The sequence below is a fragment of the Rhopalosiphum maidis genome, chromosome 1, assembly GCF_003676215.2.
Source record: "Rhopalosiphum maidis isolate BTI-1 chromosome 1, ASM367621v3, whole genome shotgun sequence".
NCBI lineage: Eukaryota > Metazoa > Arthropoda > Insecta > Hemiptera > Aphididae > Rhopalosiphum > Rhopalosiphum maidis.
The window spans coordinates 39175623-39197149 of NC_040877.1; the positions used below are offsets into that span (position 1 = coordinate 39175623).

At 26.0% G+C, this 21527-nt stretch overlaps 3 protein-coding genes across 4 annotated transcripts; 1 reads left to right on the forward strand and 2 right to left on the reverse strand.

Moving 5' to 3' along the window:
* Positions 1–423: 423 nt before the first annotated feature.
* On the reverse strand, positions 424–2850 carry LOC113548993 (THO complex subunit 6). The gene is made up of 6 exons (XM_026950118.1): positions 2528–2850; positions 2184–2438; positions 1846–2013; positions 1621–1783; positions 1322–1561; positions 424–562 (listed from the first exon to the last, which is right to left on the reverse strand). The coding sequence occupies exons 1-6, from the start codon at positions 2629–2631 to the stop codon at positions 482–484; spliced, it is 1011 nt and encodes a 336-aa protein (XP_026805919.1). The 5' UTR covers positions 2632–2850; the 3' UTR covers positions 424–481.
* Positions 2851–12807: 9957 nt separating this feature from the next.
* LOC113555030 (bursicon) lies at positions 12808–14520 on the reverse strand. Its single transcript, XM_026959316.1, has 4 exons — positions 14431–14520; positions 14041–14228; positions 13831–13956; positions 12808–12993 (listed from the first exon to the last, which is right to left on the reverse strand). The coding sequence occupies exons 1-4, from the start codon at positions 14456–14458 to the stop codon at positions 12856–12858; spliced, it is 480 nt and encodes a 159-aa protein (XP_026815117.1). The 5' UTR covers positions 14459–14520; the 3' UTR covers positions 12808–12855.
* Positions 14521–16733: 2213 nt separating this feature from the next.
* Positions 16734–18954, forward strand: LOC113555037 (partner of bursicon). 2 transcript variants are annotated; one of them, XM_026959329.1, is made up of 4 exons: positions 16734–16822; positions 16913–17038; positions 17130–17254; positions 18628–18953. In XM_026959329.1, exons 2-4 carry the CDS (start codon positions 16918–16920, stop codon positions 18796–18798), a joined length of 417 nt encoding a protein of 138 aa, XP_026815130.1. In that variant the 5' UTR covers positions 16734–16822; positions 16913–16917; the 3' UTR covers positions 18799–18953. The 2 variants fall into 2 exon arrangements, with proteins under 2 accessions (XP_026815130.1, XP_026815139.1); XM_026959338.1 differs by having other exon boundaries at positions 16749–17038; positions 18628–18954.
* The last annotated feature ends 2573 nt before the right edge of the window (positions 18955–21527 follow it).

The window sequence follows — 21527 nt, forward strand, 5'->3', positions numbered from 1 at the left end:
AATTTTATTTGATAGGAACTTATTTTGTTTGTATGTCATAAATGTTTATTCAGAATTTTAACTTCATGTGCAATACTTAGTAGAGGAATATAATATAATATTTATGTAAACATATTATATTACCTACACACAATTATAATTAATAATCTAATACTGTTATAATAAATACATTTAATTAATTGTTGATCTTTTTAATGAAAAAAAAAATAGTACAAATTAAATTATAAAATGGATACATTTTAATGTATTATACCAACATAGCAATATATACATATATATATAAATTAATATATTCATAAAATAAACATATATCAAAGATTTTATATCTATTTTAACTTAAATATATTAAATAAGTAGATACATAAAGTGTGAAAACAGTAAATACTAAATATTATGATTATTTTAATGTTGAAATACATTTTTCACATTGAGACATTTTTTTCAGAATTTAATATTTTTGGAATAAAAACTAATATTTGTCCTAGATTCCAAGTGTAATCATTTTATAATTTAAATTGGTACAAATATCTATTTTATAGCTGGAACCTGCAAGACATGTTACCTGAAATAATAAACAAACATACAAGTTTAGTTAAAAAAGTTGATAATAAAATATGAATAAATTTAGAAATGTACAGTCGTTGCCAGATAAATTAAGACGGCAGCAACGCGATAACAAAAAATCAGGGTTTTGTCCATACTCTAATATTATTACCAAAAATATATCAACATTAGTCGTAAAACATTTTAAAAATGATTTTACTTTATTAATTTAAAATCAAATATTCTGATAATATTCTTTTATTTTATAATAAAAAAATAAAAATTGTATTAATTAATAATAATAATGAAAATAAAATAATAACATACAGTGACTAGTTTGACATACACTTATTAAAAAACACCACCACCTCAATTTATCTGGCAACGACTGTAAGTACATTTTCAGAATTTCAATAGTATATGTAATGTATTTTAAGTATAAATTTAAATTTAATGTTTACTTATTTTATAATAAACTTATTAGAATAAATAAACTCATATAAATTAAAATAAAAAGGTTAATTAAATTATTTATCATAATTTATAATCTATAAGAGTATAACATTTCATTATTTTGATATATTTGTACTTATTGATACTTGATATACAGTTATACTAATAAGCATGTAGTTGAAATGCTAACTGATAATATTCTCATTGTTTTTATCATAAAAATGTATTACATAGCAATAGATTATTAAATTAATTAAATTACCAAACTTGTTTTCTCAATTGTATTGTCCAAATAAAACGATAATAATTTTTTTTTAAAACTCACTTTGAATGGATTTTCTTGGTTAACACAACTGAAAACAGTCACTGGACTAGTTTCAATTTTACACAAAATTTCATCTGTAAATGATAACTGATAGAAATATTTTGAGCATCCTCCAGCATACAATGTTTCATCCATAAGTTTAGTAACATGTATTCCGGAATCTTCAACACAATTGTAAACGGTCATAGGAGCAGCCATTGATCGATTCCATAATGACAGTTTAGTTCCACCACCACACAACTAATTAAATTCAAATTAAGTTGTAAGAAATAAAAAAATTATAAATACTGTTATTTTACCATCCAGTCATTAGTAATTGTAACAGATCCAACCCAGTTTCCTAGATTAGGACGTTTAATTTCTGGATTATTGCTAGGAATTATTTTTGATAAATATTCCTTAGAACGAACATCCCAAAACAAGACAGATCCATCTTCACTAGCTGAGACGATTGTATCATCTCTAGAATTAAATGTTATAGTTATAAGTTGCATATTGTATAAAACAAAATAATTTAGTATTACAATTTATCGATGGAATGAATAAAATCACTGTGCCCTTCAAATTTCTGCATAACATCACCACATTCTAAATTAAATGCATAAACAGCGTTGTCACCACAACCTGCATATAAGACATTATCCTCTTTGTTTAATATTAAACAATTTACATCTATAGTTAACATTGAATCCCTAAAAATGTACAGACAATAATTAAAACTATTATATTTAAATAGTGAGAAACAAAGCTTTAAGCAAATATTTTTTAACTATATACTATTTTAGTGTGTACAGTTCTAAAATGTTTCAAGCAAAAGCTTCAATCAAAACAGAACTAAGTATTATTTATATGTCGTCTTTACTTGGGTGATGGAATATTAATACTCCAACTAATACTGAGGGGTTCAATTTTTGAGTTTTCACCAAAATTATTATCAATGATAGTTTCCCAATCCACTCCAACAATAAGACCAACGCCACCAATTATCAAAAATTTTTCACTCGATTCCATGCTGTTTATTTGCATTTTACGTATCATCACAAATTCATAAGAACGACCACCGGCTGATAAATTTTGATCTTTGAAGTCAACTCCTGACTGCAATTCATTTTTTAAACTAAAAATAAAAAACAAAATATTAATAAACATTTATGTTTTGATATTTAATTTTTAAATATCATTTAATAATTTAGTTGTTTAACTTACTTGTAAACTGTTAATATTCCATAATTATTACCCGTAATCAAATAATTCCCACAAGGAGAAAATGTTTGAGATAAAATTGTAGTGTAATATTTACTATCAACCATGTTTTAAAATTGTAGTGCTTTTATGTCAATTTATATATTACAAAATATTTTTTTTAGAAACAAAAAAGTATAAAACAAACTAAAACGTTATAAACTTAATAATAGTTAAGTTCTGTAGTCCTGCCCAGTGTCCTCAATCCTGTTGACTATTGCCTATATACTTGCAATATTTGGTATTTGTATTTTGTACACTAAACTACATGTCAACATTATCAAATCTACGTTATCACCGGTAACCGTCGTTCTAATATCAGTATATTTCATAGACCTTATACCTTATGCACTCGTGCATATCTTCAATCGTGGTGTCCCGCAACGCCATATTAATTCGTGTAGTAAAGGAAATCTAGTACTGTTGAACGGGCCTAGGGGCTCAACGAAATTGTGCTCGCCGCCCAATATCTGTGTAACATGAAGGTACATAGTATATTGAACATATTATTTTGTACGGATAATACGTAGAAGCGCTCGTTATGATAACATTTTTTTATTTAGGTAATAAATAAATAATAATATACAAAATTACCAATTATATTATGATGGAAAAAATACTAATTAAATTTTAATTTAACATAAATTCTTCTTTTTTCTTTCAATTTTGTAGGTGGGGCACGTTCCCATGTGCCCCATAGCATGAGCCGCCACTGTAATACTGTATATACAACAATTGTAACATATACCAGTCACCAGATACCTGTTACATTTTACACGAGTACCTATATACCTATATTAATTTAATAATTTAATATTTTAATGTTGTATTATAAAATAGTATGATTTATTATAACTTTAACTCACCGGTCCATAAGGGTTTGTAGTAACTTTACCTGTACTCTGTACAAGTTACTTTTGAAAATTTCCAACGAATATTTGATTTATTTATTCTTAAAATGGTATAATTATAACCATATTTAATTTTTTTCGTCATTTTTTGACGATTTCGCCGATAAAAACTAGTTTTACATCTTTTTACGTGAGTAGATGGTACTTTATATTGAACTATATTACTGTATATTGAACTTCCACAAATATAATAGCGTGCACAAAGGACCGCCTGCGTATCTTTTTATATTAATAAAATCACAAAAATCAAAATATTTAACAGCAAAGGTCGCCAAAAAAAACTCGTATGCAAGTTTTTGCGGTAAAGGATTTGATTTTGAACTCCAATACTGTACACCTATTGTCAAGTATATTTCCGAAACAGTTTCCGCGTAAAAAAAGGTGAAATTTTTTTTAATTTTACTGGTCTTTGTCACTTTTTGACGATTTAGCCATTAAAAACTATAGTTTTACGTCTTTTTATGTGAGTAGATCGTACCGGAAGCTTCCACAAATGTAATTGCATGCACAAGGGGCAAAATACCTGACCACCACTTCATGTCAACCAATAGACCGAATAGGTTTATGGCTTATGCATTATGAACGTTTAGCGCCTTGTATACATTGAGACGCAACCGAGTACATGAATCATTAGCCATGAAGTCGTCTGAAAAATAGTCACCTAGCTTTAGTCACCAAAGTTCACACTCGTAAGTTTTCGGACATTTGGTCCAATAGCGATCCCGCCCTTTCCCTACATAGTAGTATATAACTTAGTATAACTATATAACTATAGCTACTATTATATTATTATTATTGCTTAAAAGTTTTAACTTTATTCATATTCTCACTCCCAGTCTCAGAGGTTAGTCGTAAGTCCAGTGGCGCCGATCTATATTTCATGTTATAGGGAAAAAATGCTGGTATTAGACCCACCTATACTAAAAAAATGTTTAGTTGGTTACGTTCGAATGGTACTATATTTATTTCTAACTATATACATACTCCATAACAAACTAATATTGTTTATCACCCACCTACCCATAAATATTTCTGGGGAATTTTCACCAGTTCATACCCGTGTTCGGCGCTATTGTTAGTACATATCAAATTTGAATATTGACAAAACTTTATATTTTAACGAAAAATAACGATTATAGGTATAGTTATCTATTTTGTTCTAAGTTATTACAAAAATATTATTTAAAGACACCAATTCATGTATTATTATTTAACACTAAGAGAGTAAGAAAGAAGTATTCTAAATATTATGTAGATTAGTTTTAAGCTGTTTATGCCATAAACTTATTAACACCTGCAGTAGCGGATCGTCTGGGGTCTTTGAGACGGCGACTCACCATAAAAAAAAAGTAGTAAAGCAATAAAAAAGTTTGATGAAAATTGTAGTATAATTTAATATTTTTATCTATTTTGAAAATAATTATGATGGTTATCGATATTAATATTGATTATTGATAATATTATAATATTTTGTATTATATTTTTACATTAATAATGAGAAGACTGGTATCATTCAATAATAATACGGGCGAAAAATATCGATAACAACTACTAATTACTAATTTATGCGATACCAATGGCAGAAACTTTGAATGAGTCTAGTCTCAATGTATACTGAACAACATCTATATAATCTACCTCACCCTCCGCCTTGTCGTGCTTATAAAATTTGTATAAGTACACAATTGAGTCTCTCGAACGGCAGACTCCCAAATAAATTTAAATGTCTGGCTAATAATAATATTACAATATAATAATACAGTATATGATCTATGGATATGGATCTATCATATTAATCTATCATCTATGGCAATCATCAATCTTCGCTATTCGTCGGAGACGATTGACGGTTGTAATAATTTTGACGGAGAAAAATAATAGACGTATAAATCGTTGAACCGTACTTTAATAAATATATAATATTTTACACGCATGTGCCACTCTGTTCAGCTTATTTTTATGAAATATCTCATTATCTTCAATTCGAAACGCCGTAAAGACTGACGAGGAAAGGTGTTCCTGGGTCGGCGATGTGGTTACTGAACGTATGGATATTAAACATGACACAACTAAGTTTCGTAAAAGAAAAAACGATGTTTACGTGAGTTTGATTTTCTATACTTTTGAAGCTTTAATTTAATTTTTTATACATAAAATAAATACATACTTATTGAACCGGACAATCTTATACCCGCCGGGTGACGTATACGTATGCATATTTTATTCCCGAACACGCAATTCATAAAATACGTGAGACCAAAAATACATAATCGTCATATTACCAGACCCATTTTATAAAATAATAATTTATATTTATATTAATTGTATAAATATAATTTTTCAATTTTAACCGGCCGAGTACCCGACTAATATAAGTTTTTTTTATCCCAAACAAAAATAAAAAGTTTTCCGAAAAGACACATTAATATTTTATAATTGTCTGAATTTTGAATTTTTATGACATTATTAGTTATTCATTTCATATTTCTGCGATAACTATTTTTCTTCAACCGATTTTTGTTTTTTGTAGTAATTTAAAAACGAATTACTATTGTTATTTGATAATTAATATATTAATATATATATTGCATTTCTTATAAATATTATTATTTTCAAAATATTTTGACTATACACTTATAGGATAAAATAAACTTAGCATAATACCATAAATAGATGTATTTATTATATATATAATATATTTATATCACAAATTATCTGAGCATATTAATTAGAACTTATCGGTTAATTTTAAAATCAGTGAAAATAGTATGGGTATGTATTATTCCTAAACAGGACTGTACCGAAACGGAATGATATGTGACTATTTATGTATAACGAGTTGAATGTGAATAACTGCTTGTATTTAGAAATTAATTTTATTAATTTTGTAAGTCTTTCTTTATATATGTAATAGATCATAATCTATTAACTATTTAGTATGTAATATCAGTTTAATAATTAAACTTTTAAATATTTTTAAAATTATAAATCATTTAGTTCAGCCAAACCGTATAAAATCATTAATAACCATTATAAAATTATAATTTAAAAAAAAAATTCAGGATAATATACAATTATTATGATTTTAGTGATTTTACGTATTAAATTAATTAGATAACAAAAGTTTCGTATGCAAGACAGCTGAAATATAATAATAAACCCTATAAAATCACAAAGAGTTCTATAAAAAAACATTATTATAATATTTATCATCCATGGCAAACGAAAATCGTCGTCATTTGTAGGAGACGATTAACAATTCTAATAATTTTATTGAACAGTCGTCAAACAACAGCCTTCAGTACATGACAAGTACTCTCATTTTCATAAAATATTTCAATAATTCCATTCCGAAGCGTAAAGAAGACGAATGAAAAAATATGCTAGTTGTTTCTCCGGTGATGGTGCACGTTTGAACTTTAATATGCCACAGCTTAATTTATCCGAAAAGCGTCGAAGGATATTTACGTAGGTTAATTATCCTATAATTTTGGGGTAGTAATAAATTTATTTTTTATACATAAAATAAATGTTTATTGACTTCTACAAGCTGTTACCCCGATGACAGACCTATATTTTATTTCCGATCGTCCAGTCCAATGAAGTGGTCGGCAACCGGCGGATTATTATATATACGACCTGTTTTGAATTCTAAAACATTGAAATTTTTTTTTTATTTATATTTTATTATTTTAAAGTTCTAGACAATATTTTTTTCCATAGTAAATAATTTAAGAATATAAAATTTTTATTTTTATCTGGTTTGCTAACTGTTTTTAATTTGTGAATGTGACCTGAGAATTCAAAAAGGTTACCGACCATGCATTAATGATGAAATTGCCAAGAATAAAATAAATTCGTTAAGTACACCTTAGATCCTGGACGTAGCGAAAAATGTATATTGATTTTATAATTATGTAGTTTATTTTTTGTTTGTCATGAATTCTTGTAGCAAATATGATCTATTTGGTACTTTGGGTGGTAAATAGTAAAATAAAACAAAAAATTTCAGATCTTGCCATAATATCGGAATAACAACAAAACTGAAATAATTACGCTATATCCTTGTATAATTTCAACCCGGAGGACGATTGACAGCATCAATAAGAAGATCATCTGAATGTGTCGCAAGGCTGTGTTTGCTTAATACTATAATTTTTTGAACAGTAGTACAGTATATTATGAATATTTACTTAAATTATATTTAACTTTTATGGTTTTTTTTCAGATAATATACTGTACTACGGTTTTAGGTGTTCTTTTTATTTTCATAATACGTTGATAAATTACCATTTTTTTTCTTATTACATAGCTAGTTCATATTTGTGTATGTTTAAATTTATATTTTTTATAGTTATTGTACTGTTTAACTTTCTTATAAATAAAAGAGTGAGGAATTTAAAAGGTGGCCACCGAACAGAAAGTTAAACTGCAATATACTATAATCTTCTTAGTTCTTGTTTACATTTTTAACTGATAAATTATGAATATAAAATTTAAAATTAATTTAAATTCAAAAATAAAAGAACACCAAAATAGATTTCTGAAATATTAAAATTGTTTTTTCTATGAGTTTAAATTGCATTTAATCTGCACATTAGTTTATAGTTTTATAGGAACCAAACATTTAGATGGATCATGGACTACTCACCGACGATGAATTTGTCATTGAGCCTATGGAGAATGTGTCGGCACTCGGCTTCGTTTCAACCCTGTCGAAAGGATTTGTTTGTATTATATTATAACTTTTAGAATCGTATTAGGTACAATATACTATATATAATTATATAATATTTATTAGTGAAGAAGAATTTGTCACAAAGCCGATGGGAAATGTGTCGGTACTCGGCTTTGTTTCAACCTGGAGGAAGATTGGCAGCATCAACGAGAAGTTCATATTAATATCAACTGTCGAAAGGATTTGTTTGTATTATATTATAATTTTTAGAGTCGTATTAGGTACAATATACTATATATAATATTTATTAGTGAAGAAGATTTTGTCACAAAGTTGATGGAAAATGTGTCGGCTGTATTTCAACACGGAGGATGTCTGACACCAGCAAAAAGAAATTCAACTGATAATCAACTGTCGAAAGGATTTGTTTGTATTATATTATAATTTTTAGAGTCGTATTAGGTACAATATACTATATATAATTATATAATATTTATTAGTGAAGAAGAATTTGTCACAAAGCTGATGGGAAATGTGTCAGCACTCGGCTTCGTTTCAACCCGGAGAAAGATTGGCAGCATCAACGAGAAGCTCATCTTAATATCAACTGTCGAAAGGATTTAGTACATAGACTTATTAAATTATTTTTAGTATATATTGTAGTTGTAATGATGTAGTATATAATATTTAAGTAGTTTATTACTTTACATTAATTTAATAGCTCATCACTCATTCACTCATCCAACACACTGACTATCGCCGGCCGGCAACACACATATTATACACATTATCCGTTTTTGTAGCTTGTAGAATAGCGAAAATCGTAGTTTTATTCCTAGGTTTCCTTATTGAAACAAATTATATAGTATTATTGGTATCTACGTAGTTTTAGTAGTTGTATTTTTTTTTTTATTATTAATTGAATGCATTCATATGATCAGTGGCGTATTTAGGAATTTTAGGATAAGGGCAACACATATTTTGCCGTCTCCCCCCCAGTAAAAAAAAAAACTTCTACGCCGTGCAATGGTGAAACTGTTAATACCATAGAGCACCATGTTATATAAATATTATAGTATTCTATGTCTCTATGTCACACATTTGTTGTGAGTGGACCTAAAGCCCCTACCTAAATATGCCTCTGCATATTATGATGCATTCTCGCTTACGATGTGGATTAGGCCTACTGGGGACACCACAATAAAAAAAACGCGCCTCGTGTAATACCTCATAAAGTTATTAAACAATACGGACAATGTTAATGTACGTCGTTTAATAATAAAGGTGGTGTGGAAAATTACCTAACACTGTTATTCTTATCTTATAGTTACCTTGCATACATATTTTTATTAAATACAAATTAAATAATTATTTATATCAAGAAACGAGAAATATTAATGTCTTATAAAGTATTACAATAAAATAGTTTTGAAAATAATATATTCTATGACTTGTTATAAAAAGACTCCAAGTAGTTATTATATTAGTTCTTATTTTACAAAAACACTAACAAAAGCGGGTCAAGTTTAATATTGTCTGAAATATTGTATGTATCTATTACTTTACTTAAAACATTGAATTTGCACATATTTTTATCTACTAATTATTATGTATTTTATTTTTATTTCATGTAAATTTGAAACTTCATATTTTATTAATTTACTGACGCATTGGTTACGTAGGTATTTGTGTCTTATAATAAAATACAAATGTTTGCATGTGAATATGTGATTGTACACATTTGGATTTTATTAACTATATGCTACAATTCCTCTAAAATCATTATGATCTTTTACGCTAACCAGTTTTCAACAAAAGTGATTTTTTTATTTTCTTAAAATTCAAAAACGAATAGCCTTAAACTTTAAAATGTTTACTAAGTATTTATTCATTATCATTTTTTCTATAAATGGTATAATTTTCAAATAATTGTGTAATTCATTTTGAGCTCTTTATAGACAATTATATTTGCGTGCTTTATTAGTGTTTTTTAATAGCATAACTTGATAAATGGGTCAAAATCCTTGAAAATTGAATAAATTATTTCTTAATAAGTTGTTAATTTACTCATTATAAAAAAATGTATGTTCACAATATTTTTATAAACATGTACAGCGGCGTAGCTAAGAATTTTAGTTGGGGGAAGGGTAAAATTTCAAAATTGTTCATATAACGTCAAATACACAAGTATATAGCGATATAGGTAGTAATTAGTAATTCATTTCAGTAAATGAAAATAATAAAATAATACAATTACAGTATAATATAATATAAAACAATACTATGCAACTTTTTATACAACTTTAATATACAGTTTTTTAAATTACCAAATTTTGTTTAAAAGTTAATTTTCAGGGGTTGTTGGAGGGGTAAGCACTCCCTTTGCGTCCTCCCGTAACTACGCCATTGAACGTATATAATATACCGTCTCCACTCTACGCTTTGAATAGTTTTCTGTTTAAAACGAATAATATATAAACTAGTTGTCAATGAAGCTGGCAGTTTATTTTCTGAATTCAGATGAGATTTAATTACTAATTAATCAATATATATATAATATAAATATGTATTATAAATAAATGTATCGTAGTTCATTTATGAGTTAGCTATTAAGCCGCATAAATAGTAAATACAATTAGATATTACTTGGCAGTTTGGCCTATACCTATCGATAATAATACATAATACATTTCCATCGCGTTTTAAATAGAAATAGATACTCCTAATGTATTCGTCATCAAGTCATCTCATTTTAACATGCTAGCTTGGGTTACAATAATTACAATACGTGGTGAGCATTCCATTTATTGTATTCTAACTTCTAACCTAACCTATGTTCAATGCGACAATTCATCGATTATATACAACGCACCTATACGTTACATTAAATTATTGAGATACAACCTACCTACATATGTATATACTATATAAATTATAAATGTATACAATTCAAAAGTATGTTTTAAAACAATAACATCGCCATTGTTGCCCATGCAGTCCACGGAGGTGCCAGAGGGTGCTTAGGTGCTTAGCACCCCTAGCTTATTTTGAGCTAAAAATATTGTTAAAAGTGTAATTTTGCGTTTATAAAAATAAGTTTAATAAGTTTGTATTATTTTATTGGTAATGCACTAATACCATGGACGATGGACGTATACTTTATATATATATTTTACATATTATATAATATGTGCAATATTGGGTATTTGGGTTTGCGATGTTAGTATGTTACCTATTTATAATTATAACGCATTTGGATTTTTGAAACGAAACCTTAACATCATAAGTTATCAGCTTGTCAATATTTAATTTATAGGTAATTTTATTTTACAATTTGGTTTTTACGAATTAAATGTTAAATACCTAAATAAATCCCACAACAATTTGGTCAATAAAAATGATCTTTTAATAGTGATGTACTGATGCCTTATAATGTTTTAGGAGCTTAATATAAAAGTTTAATAGCATAGATAGTACATACCTACCTTTTTATGTTTTTCATTTTCTCATACCCAATGGCCAATGTCAACTTGTATCCATTAATTAAAAACATTTATTATAATAATGCAATGACTATTAACCAGAAAGGTTAAACGGATGCAATCAAAATGCAATCTAGGTAATTTACACGATTTTAAACATGCTTTAACTGACATTACTATATAACAGTAAACATAGTTTATAACCATCTAGGAATAAATTTAACTCTCCGGAATATAATATACACACCTTAAACTTGTCCTATTGTAAGAAAAAGTTTTAGTAAAATTATATTTTTGATTTTCTCTCATGGTTCGACTCAGTTGAATTTCCATATTGTTATTTTCACTGCGGCAACTTCGCAAAGTATTCAATTACACCTAAGCTCTTATGACTGTGTAGATACTGAATAATTTGAATACAATAATAAATAAATAAATAAATCAATTTTTTATAATGTTATATAAATATATATTGCCATATTGCTTCAGTTGTCTGCAAAGTTGAAAACTGCAGACGTGTCGTATTTTCAGGGGCATATTTAGCCATGGAATCTACATACATATTTATATATAACATATTATAATCATGGTCTCGTGGAACTCGATAGCAACATTTTAGGTCAATTATATTAACGGTTTTTTAAAGTTAAAATTAATGTAAAAATAAATACTATATATAACGCAAAATAATATATCAAAACGAAATAATTTTGGTATTGTTGGTACTGTGATACTTAAACTAAAAATCAAAATAACGTTAAAGTAATAATTTGTGAACCCATGTACATTGTACAATTATATTAAATGTTACGATAACTGCACTATTAGATATACATTTATTCCACTACACTATACAGTTTGTCTCAGCACGACCAATAATATTTTTATAGGAAACTCAATAAATATATTTCTTTTATGACCACTCAAAATAAATAAAAATGTACCTATGCATTTGAAATAAATAATACATTTATTTATAATTTTAATGCAACTGACATACGCGTGTATGTATAGTATGTATATATATTGTATAACTGTATAAGAGATTATCGTTTAACTATAACTACAATAATAGTACGATTATATTATATATTATTATACGACTATATAAAATATTATATTAATAATTTATAGATACGAAGAGGGTGGTAGATAAAGAATTTGGAAACTGTATAAAAATGAAAGTAATATAAACACTTTCTTTATTTATTGATTAATAATTTAAATAGATTTAGAAAAATGACCATTGATTGGTGGCTCATCAGCAGCATAGTTAGACATTTCTTGAGGAATTACCGCACTTTCTTCAATACCCGTACAAGGGCGACACATGCATTCCAATGGAGCTTTTGTAGTAACCTGCAATTTAATATAATATAATGAATTTATAAATATATTATATTATTGTCACGCCAATTACTATACTTAGTATTAGTATACTTATCAGTTATTATTATACCACAAAATGTGATTTATTAATTATTATTTAGTAAAGTTTACGTTTGGCCTGTCTCAGAAAAAAATTAATTTTTGTTAAAATCGTACAAAATCACACTAATTTTTAATTACATTGTCCTATTGGTTTCATAAATAAATACATAAAAATTCATTATTGTGTGGACAAGTTATTTTTTTGAACTCTGCAATTTAGCTACTTGTTGATTACTAAAAATTTGATTAATAACTTTTTTTATTAATTACAAAAATAAATAAATTTTAACCACACCAATATATTAACTAATCAGTTTGAATAAATTGAAAAGATAATTTGTTTTAAAATCAAAATATTGTCATTTTGTGTAAAATACACTTTTAGACGTAAAAATATAGAGCGATTTAAGTTGTTTTTATTCTCGTAGGAACTTATACGGATGTTTAATTTTTACCTGCTACAGTGCTACATCTTGTAAAAAAATATTCACCTATTTATTTAATCATGCTTTTTATAGAAAAATATTTTAAATTTTAAAATCAGTTTCAGCATAATGAAATATATGCAATTTGTTCACCTATATAGTATAATATATATAAATATATTTTTTCATTCATATTGCAAGGTAAAAATTAATGCATGCACTGTTATGTTGTGCTTATCTCCAATAAATTTATAATTCATACCTTACCTTTCCCCTCCACACACACACAAATACGTCATATTATATTAGATATATATATATATTTATCTGATAAATGTACCTTTCTAAATTTTTTCTCGCCTTGTTTGGCTTTTGGGCAAAAGAGTGATACCGAAGCTTCTCGTTCACCACTTTCTTGACAGCACATACAAGACCTTTCCATTTGCCATATTTTAGACCCAGAAACCTTGTTAAAAAAACATAACATCATTGTATATTTGCATATTATCATTATTATTTAGAAAGGGTTTCGTTCAGCACGCTTATTTACTTGTAGATAGCTGCTGCAGCGTCCTGTGCATGCAAACGATGGTATTGGCTTAGGAACACATCCTGGGTACTGTAAGACATGGATGACGGGTGTTACTTGGCAGTCGTCGCTAGACCTAGCAGTCACGACCACCCCGTTGCCGTTATTAGCAAAGGCCATGTTGCACATAGCCAATACTAACAGATATTCTAAAATGTAATGAAAATTATTTATAAATTAATATTGGAATTAAATAGCAATAACAATTAAAAAGCTAATAGAAATTAATACGTATTAAAAATTTTCTTATATAACATATATATTTAAGAATAATCAGTGTTTTAATTTTTTTTAACATTTAAGCGTTATTAAATTTTTGGAAGTCTTAAAATTATTCATAGTTATACTTACTGAAAAGTCCCTGGTTGATGGTAGACATTACGACTCAAAGATCATACTGTGAATAATCTTGCGAGTTGCAGTCGACTTTGAAGGGCTCAGACTTCCGACATTTATGATTTATTAACGAAAATGGGCCTCCTGGGGAGTAAACATGGTTTATGAATTAGATTACTCAGTCGGCTGTAAGCTTCCGAAAAACACGTACATGTAGAATCATTTAAATCTAGACGGTTTGTTGGCGTCAAAAATTGAAAGAATTCTGTAAAATACTATACGTCTATAAATACATGAAAATTAATACCTAAAGAATTTTTTTAAGGGTAAATTATTTGGAAAATGGCTGTAATGTAAATGTTACATAATTAAATTGCTGTACACTATTTTCAGTATTGATTATTGAACAAATATAGAAAAAATATGTAGGTATAAACAATAATTATTAAATAAATATTGGCTTATAAATTATTAATTATAATATTAAAAATATATATTTTATATAGATAGTATATACCCTCCAAAAAGGATGTTATAACCACATGTGTTGTCTTTGTCTTTTACTAAAGTACATCATAAAAAAATGCGTTCAGTAAAATACATTTTTGTTCTTAGCTTAATATTAGAGTCATTTACCTTTTATGAAACTTAAAGGTAAGAGTATTATCAAGAAGTCTTGTATATGCTTTTATTGATATTATCACTTTAAAGTGAGTTATATGCAGTTATATGAACTGTTCATAATGAGCATTTTAAAGATTGTGATATTTCACATAGCTATAACTCACTTTAAAATAATAATACCAATAAAATATATATAAGACTCTTTGATAATATTCTTACCTTTAAGTTTGTACTTAGTGATATTGGGTGACAGATGTTTTCACTCAGAATCATTTTTCATTGTATAATTTATGATTGAATTCAAATTTAACACTTCAATAACTGTGACTCGCTCAATACTTACTATACCTATAGCAGAGCAGTATCCAATTTTTGTTTAGTTTAAAGTTTAAATATTCAATTTCGTCAACATTTAAACGTGACAGATCTATTAAAAAACGTGACTACTTCTATCTTTTTGATAAACTTAGTTACAATAAGCATAAATTAATATTTACCCATAAAAAAATTGTTATCACACCTAAATCAAAAATATTATAACATTTCAAATACTGTAATATTGTATTAAGCACAAAAAAAAATATTTCGGTCTTAAATTTCATCGCGATTAGTAAATAATTATGTAAATAAAAAAAAAAATAATATATAAATATATAATATAATATATATATATATATATATATATATAATATTATTATTATAATAATAATAAATAATTATTTTATGTCTTACATAAATATTTGATGAAAACTAAAAATAGCTACAGGGTTTCTTAAATTAAAATAAAAACAAAACAAAATCTATTATTTTTTAAAACTAATTAAAAAGCATATCCTATTTTTCCATTTATTTCTATTTTTATTATTATTATTTTTTTGTTAGTCCCATTTATTATTGACTTTACTCCCTCCTCAAAGTACTAATATAATTTTGCTACCAAAAACCTTCCTCTAATTTTAAGATTGAAGCATTTTTTCTATTTTAAAAAGTATTTTTAAGCATAACAATTAAAAGTACACATTTTATTATAAAACCAACACATAACATTGTCACGTTGATCAGTATACCTATATCGAATATGGCTAGTAATACGAATTATAGTATCTAACAATAAGATTAACAACCATTATAATAGTAAGCTTTTATATTTAACAAAATAAAACTTTTCTTAATCTTAACGTCTTAAACTTAAAGACTATAGAGTATATTATTATTATTATTATTATATGTTTGCTGTCTTTATAGTTTAACATTTCAATCTTTATTTATTTTTATACTAGTTAAATAAAATAAAATTACCATTAAATATTAATTTGTAGCTATATGTGATTAGTGGATTTCATTGGTCATAAGAGAAGGAACGAACAATTATTAGTTATTATATTATATTCATATTTATTATACTAATATTTTATTTTATTTTATACTATTATTTTATTATATTGATATTTTATTTCTTTAATACTTAGAAAATTTTATAATTCGAAGAATAATTAACAATATTTTTTTTTACTCCGTTAGTAAATTATATTTACTTTTATAAATAAAATCTGTTAGTGGTATATTTTGTTTCGACAACAAAAAAAAATATATATTACAAGACCTCCTGTGGATAAGTAAACCACCCTCTTGGTCCAATAACACTTGTGTTTGTTTAAAGTGAAAGATTTAATGTACATTTTGGAAGTCATAAACAGTTTTGTCGTGAACGTTAACAGTCACTATTAACTGATCAGTCACTGATCTGGATTATTTCAATAAACTTTATTGGCATCTATATTGTGTAAGTACCTATATTTACTTACACTGCGTGTCTGCGTAGAACACATTTTGTCATTTACTACATTTTAATTTTTAACTAAATAATTATTAGCAATTATGTACACGACTCAATTGTTTATCATCTCTATCGCGATTTTTTTCGTACATAATAACGTACTCGCAGAAGATAACCCAGAAGAATGTGAAACTTTGCCTTCTGAATTGCATATCATTAAAGGTACAATTTAACATTTTATTTGAAACTAATCTAACATAAAGTGCAACAGTAAGTTCTATATTAACACTTTAATGTTGATTATTACATTTAGAGGAGTTTGACGAGCTTGGACGACTTCAAAGGACATGTAATGGTGACATAGCAGTGAACAAATGTGAAGGAGCGTGCAATTCACAAGTACAACCTAGTGTCATTACTCCTAGTGGATTCCTAAAAGTTAATATTACTAATAAATTTAATAAAAAATATATTTTTATGCTTTTAATTACGATTTTGAACGGGGCAATTAATGTATTGATTTTACAATTATGTTATATGCGTGTGTCCAATGTGATCCTCCAAGGTGTTTTGTTTTGTCACTTTTCAGTACAGTAATAATATTTTAATTTTCTACTTTAAATATGGTTTTTGGTAACACACATTGTATATAGTTAATACTTGGTGAAGTCAAAAAAAAATCCTACTTTATCAACTTTTCAAAATAATTAGTTTAAAAAATTAAAAGCTTAAAAATGGAAAAACGGGAATTTTTATACATAAGAAATGGTATTAAGGCTTGATAATTAAATACAAGATTTTTCACAAGCAGTTCATACTAGAACCAAAAGAAAATCTGAAATATATATTATTATAATTATATTCTATACATATTTGAAGTACAAATTTCAACAAAATTAGATATTTAAGCAAATAATTACGATTTTACTAATTTTTTTTTTTAAACATTTATTTTTGAAAATATACAATCTGTAAAGGTAATTTTATAATAAGCATATGTGATGCAGTATATACATATTTTTACTTAAATTTAAAATTTAAAAATATTATTCGTGGAAATTTGAAATATTTACTATTAATTTATTACTTTTTATGTACATAATGATATTTTAAAATGTAAATTTGCGGCAAAAATGAATTCATTTTACCGTTTTAAGGATTAATAGTAAAATAAATTATTTTAATAGCAATTTAAATATATCATAAAATATATCAAGTTATCTGTCTACCTGGTGATTACTAATCATTATTCATTATTGCTTAGGTCATTTTTTGTATGCAATAATTTATTATTAAATTCAAATTTAACACGTATTTTACTCTAACTTACTAAATTTCAAGGTACATTTTTACGGACTACGGTTACCTTCTTTCCCTTCTTTAAAGTCGGGTACATCAAAATATCTAAAATATATTTTATATGACTAAATTGAAAATTATTATTAGTTATAAATGTTATAATATGTATTATGTTTATAATACATACTATTTACATACAACATATTATTGTCATTATCGAATAGAAACTAGCAAAGCACAGAACAATTAATAATACGGTCCAACTGCACTATTTTATCAAACGTAAATAAATTAGATTTATAATATGATATCTATTCTTCTATTAATTTCTAAATTTTATAATTTCACCAAAAATCTATAAAAACATTTTGTTTAGAAATTCAATCGAAAATACATATATTATTCCGATCGGATTTTTAGCAAAATAACTAAATTCTTATTGTCTATTTAATATTATTAACTGTTGTAAATATAATTCATATTATTTTATTATACGAATATCATGATTTCAGGAATGTTATTGTTGTCGTGAAACATTTTTGAGGGAGAGAATTATTGCTCTTACACATTGCTACGATCCCGATGGCGTAAGATTGACGAGTGAAAAATTGGCCACTTTGGAAGTAAAACTAAAAGAACCAGCGGACTGCAAATGTTTTAAATGCGGAGATTTTTCCGGATAAATTAATGTTTTAAAATCCATATGATATGTAGCAACTTTTTCATCGTTTTGTTTTACTTATGTTGTAATTATTATTTATTAATTATTAAATATATAGGTAGTTTTAAAAATTAAACCTATAAGCGTTTTCATGTAGGTATCTGCATATATAATACTATAGTACTATACAGTTTAATGTTTATACATTATTCGTTTTATACTATTTTTTTTAAATTTAATGTATAACAGCATATTAAATAAACATTTTTAATAATACTATATAATATTATATGAAAATGCAAAATTTACTTACTATCCATTTCAAATTCCTTGATAATTTACGAAATATGATACTTTGCACTAACCATTATAATGCAAGATTATACATATATAGTAGATAATTGTGTGACACACAGTTGTCGCATTTCTGCAATCACAATTTTATTAAAACATATCGTGTAAAATAATTAATCAGTCACTCTAGTTAGAATTTATATAATTATAAATTAATTACCTATAAGGCTATAAATATCTTCAGGTGCTTTTAATAATTTAATATTCCTTGAGCTATTTTTAACCATTTTTTTTACTACTATTCAAAAGATTAAAAGTTTAAAACCCAGTACTGAAGCAAATTGAACTTAAAATTAAAAATAATTATGTCTTGATATTCTTATCAACTATGTTAAGTTTAAAGAAGCACTATTATAACATCGTATTTATATTATAATTATTTATAAATGTATTAAAAAATCCAGAGTTTGTCGAGTAGGTTTGTGTCACACAGCTAAATATTTAGATATTGTCTGCAGGCAATCTGGCATACTACTACTTTTTTTTTAAATTAAGACATATGGAATGGTATTTTATTTATACTTTTTTTACAAAATTATAAAGTTAATATAATTTAGATTCAAAGCGAAGCACAAAAATGTATTAACATTACAAGATGTGTCTGAAGACACTTTTTATATAGTAGAAAAAAACTCTTCAGTTTTAAACTTCTATGTCTTTTCCTAAGTGGGAAAGTGAAACTATAGTTAGTGATAAATTCTTTGGAGAATACAAAGAACACAATTCTAATACTTTTCTTAGTAAATAATAATTGAGAAACATAAATACAATTAAGAAAAAAAAATGGGAATTTTTCAATAAAACCAATTTTTAACAAAATTAATTATGTTATTTTTTTATAATTTAAAAAAAAAACAAAAAAATATTGAAATTGTTAACAAATGGTAATATTAACTATTAGTATCTATATGCATGTTAACATTTTAAAAATATTTTATTGTTTTGAGCTATTCATAAACGTAAGAAATTTTCGATAAAAAAAAAAGTAAGGCTCGCCAGGCTCGGTCAACTAACTAAAAAATTTAATTCAAAGTTTCTTCTTTGAACTAAAAATCTAAAACCACATAACATAATGTTTTATATAGACATTTAAAGTTCAAATTTGGACGAAATTAGATATATCAGTATTTAAAGTAATCAATAGATGTGTATAAAAGCTTAAGGCGCTCAATGCTGCAGTATAGCAAGTGATGTATTGGTAAATATATTTATGGGTAAAAACACTAATATTGTATATTAAACCTAAAAAATGTTTTTCGCTTCACCTTATTTTTTTTTTTATGATTATTGACTTCAAGAGTTTTTGAATTAACTTTTAATTAAATTGAGTTAATTTTAAATTTAAACAAGTTAGTTCATTTTATACGCCCAATACACTCAGGGCCGGCGGAAGGCACGTGCGACCTGTGCGATCGCACAGGGCGGCAATTTTTTTAGAATTTTAGGGGCGGCATTGTTTATAAATAAAAATATGTATTTTTCACCACTACTCACTGTAAATCTAAAATAAAAATAATGCTCATTATATTATTTTGACTGGAACTGTGTCATTGTATGTAGTACCTAAGTAAGAGCTATTAGTAGATAATTAGGTATAATATAATGTGCGGGCAAGCCGCTAGCATTGTCGCTCGGCGTGTTTCGCGATTATCTAATATCTTTATGGTTTCCAATTAGTAAACATGAACCGAATCAAATCATGATAAAGATCCCCAAAATCGTATATACAATAATCAATACTCGTAATTTATTGTCAGCGATACAAACTAGTTTACTTATGACGATTGACAACTATCGAACTATACGTACCTAGTATAATGTCATTTGTTAACGAGTCGTAGTGTCAACGATTATAGAGTGCTGTGCATTGTGCATATTATTTAGTCGATCAACATTCAACATTCAACACGTCATATTTTAATATTAATAATTTGGTGAGTAATTTTTTTATTTTAAATAATTGTAATATTATTAATATTAAGTAGGTAATTTATGTAAATACAATGAAAAATTAAGAAAAAAGAATACATCCCGATATCTGATTTTAAATTTTGAATGTATTTATATATTCCTAATATATTTAGGAAGTGAATTTTTAATTTTCAAAATTAAAAACCTATTAGCTATATTATTATTTTATTATTTGGGTTGACTCTAGGAATTAGGATAGTCAATAATAATAATTGTATTGTTTGTTTGGGGTTTTGAAAAACTGTATTATTTTCATACATTGTGTTCTCATTTTATGTAATTCAACCGTATACATACGTCAACATATATTTAAAAAAATTTTAGTAAGTTACCCTTTTTTTAAAACTATCACATTTTTTTTTTAAAGAAATTTGAGATGATTTTTGTTAGAAAATGACAAGTGTCAATTTTCATGTTTCTCGGCAA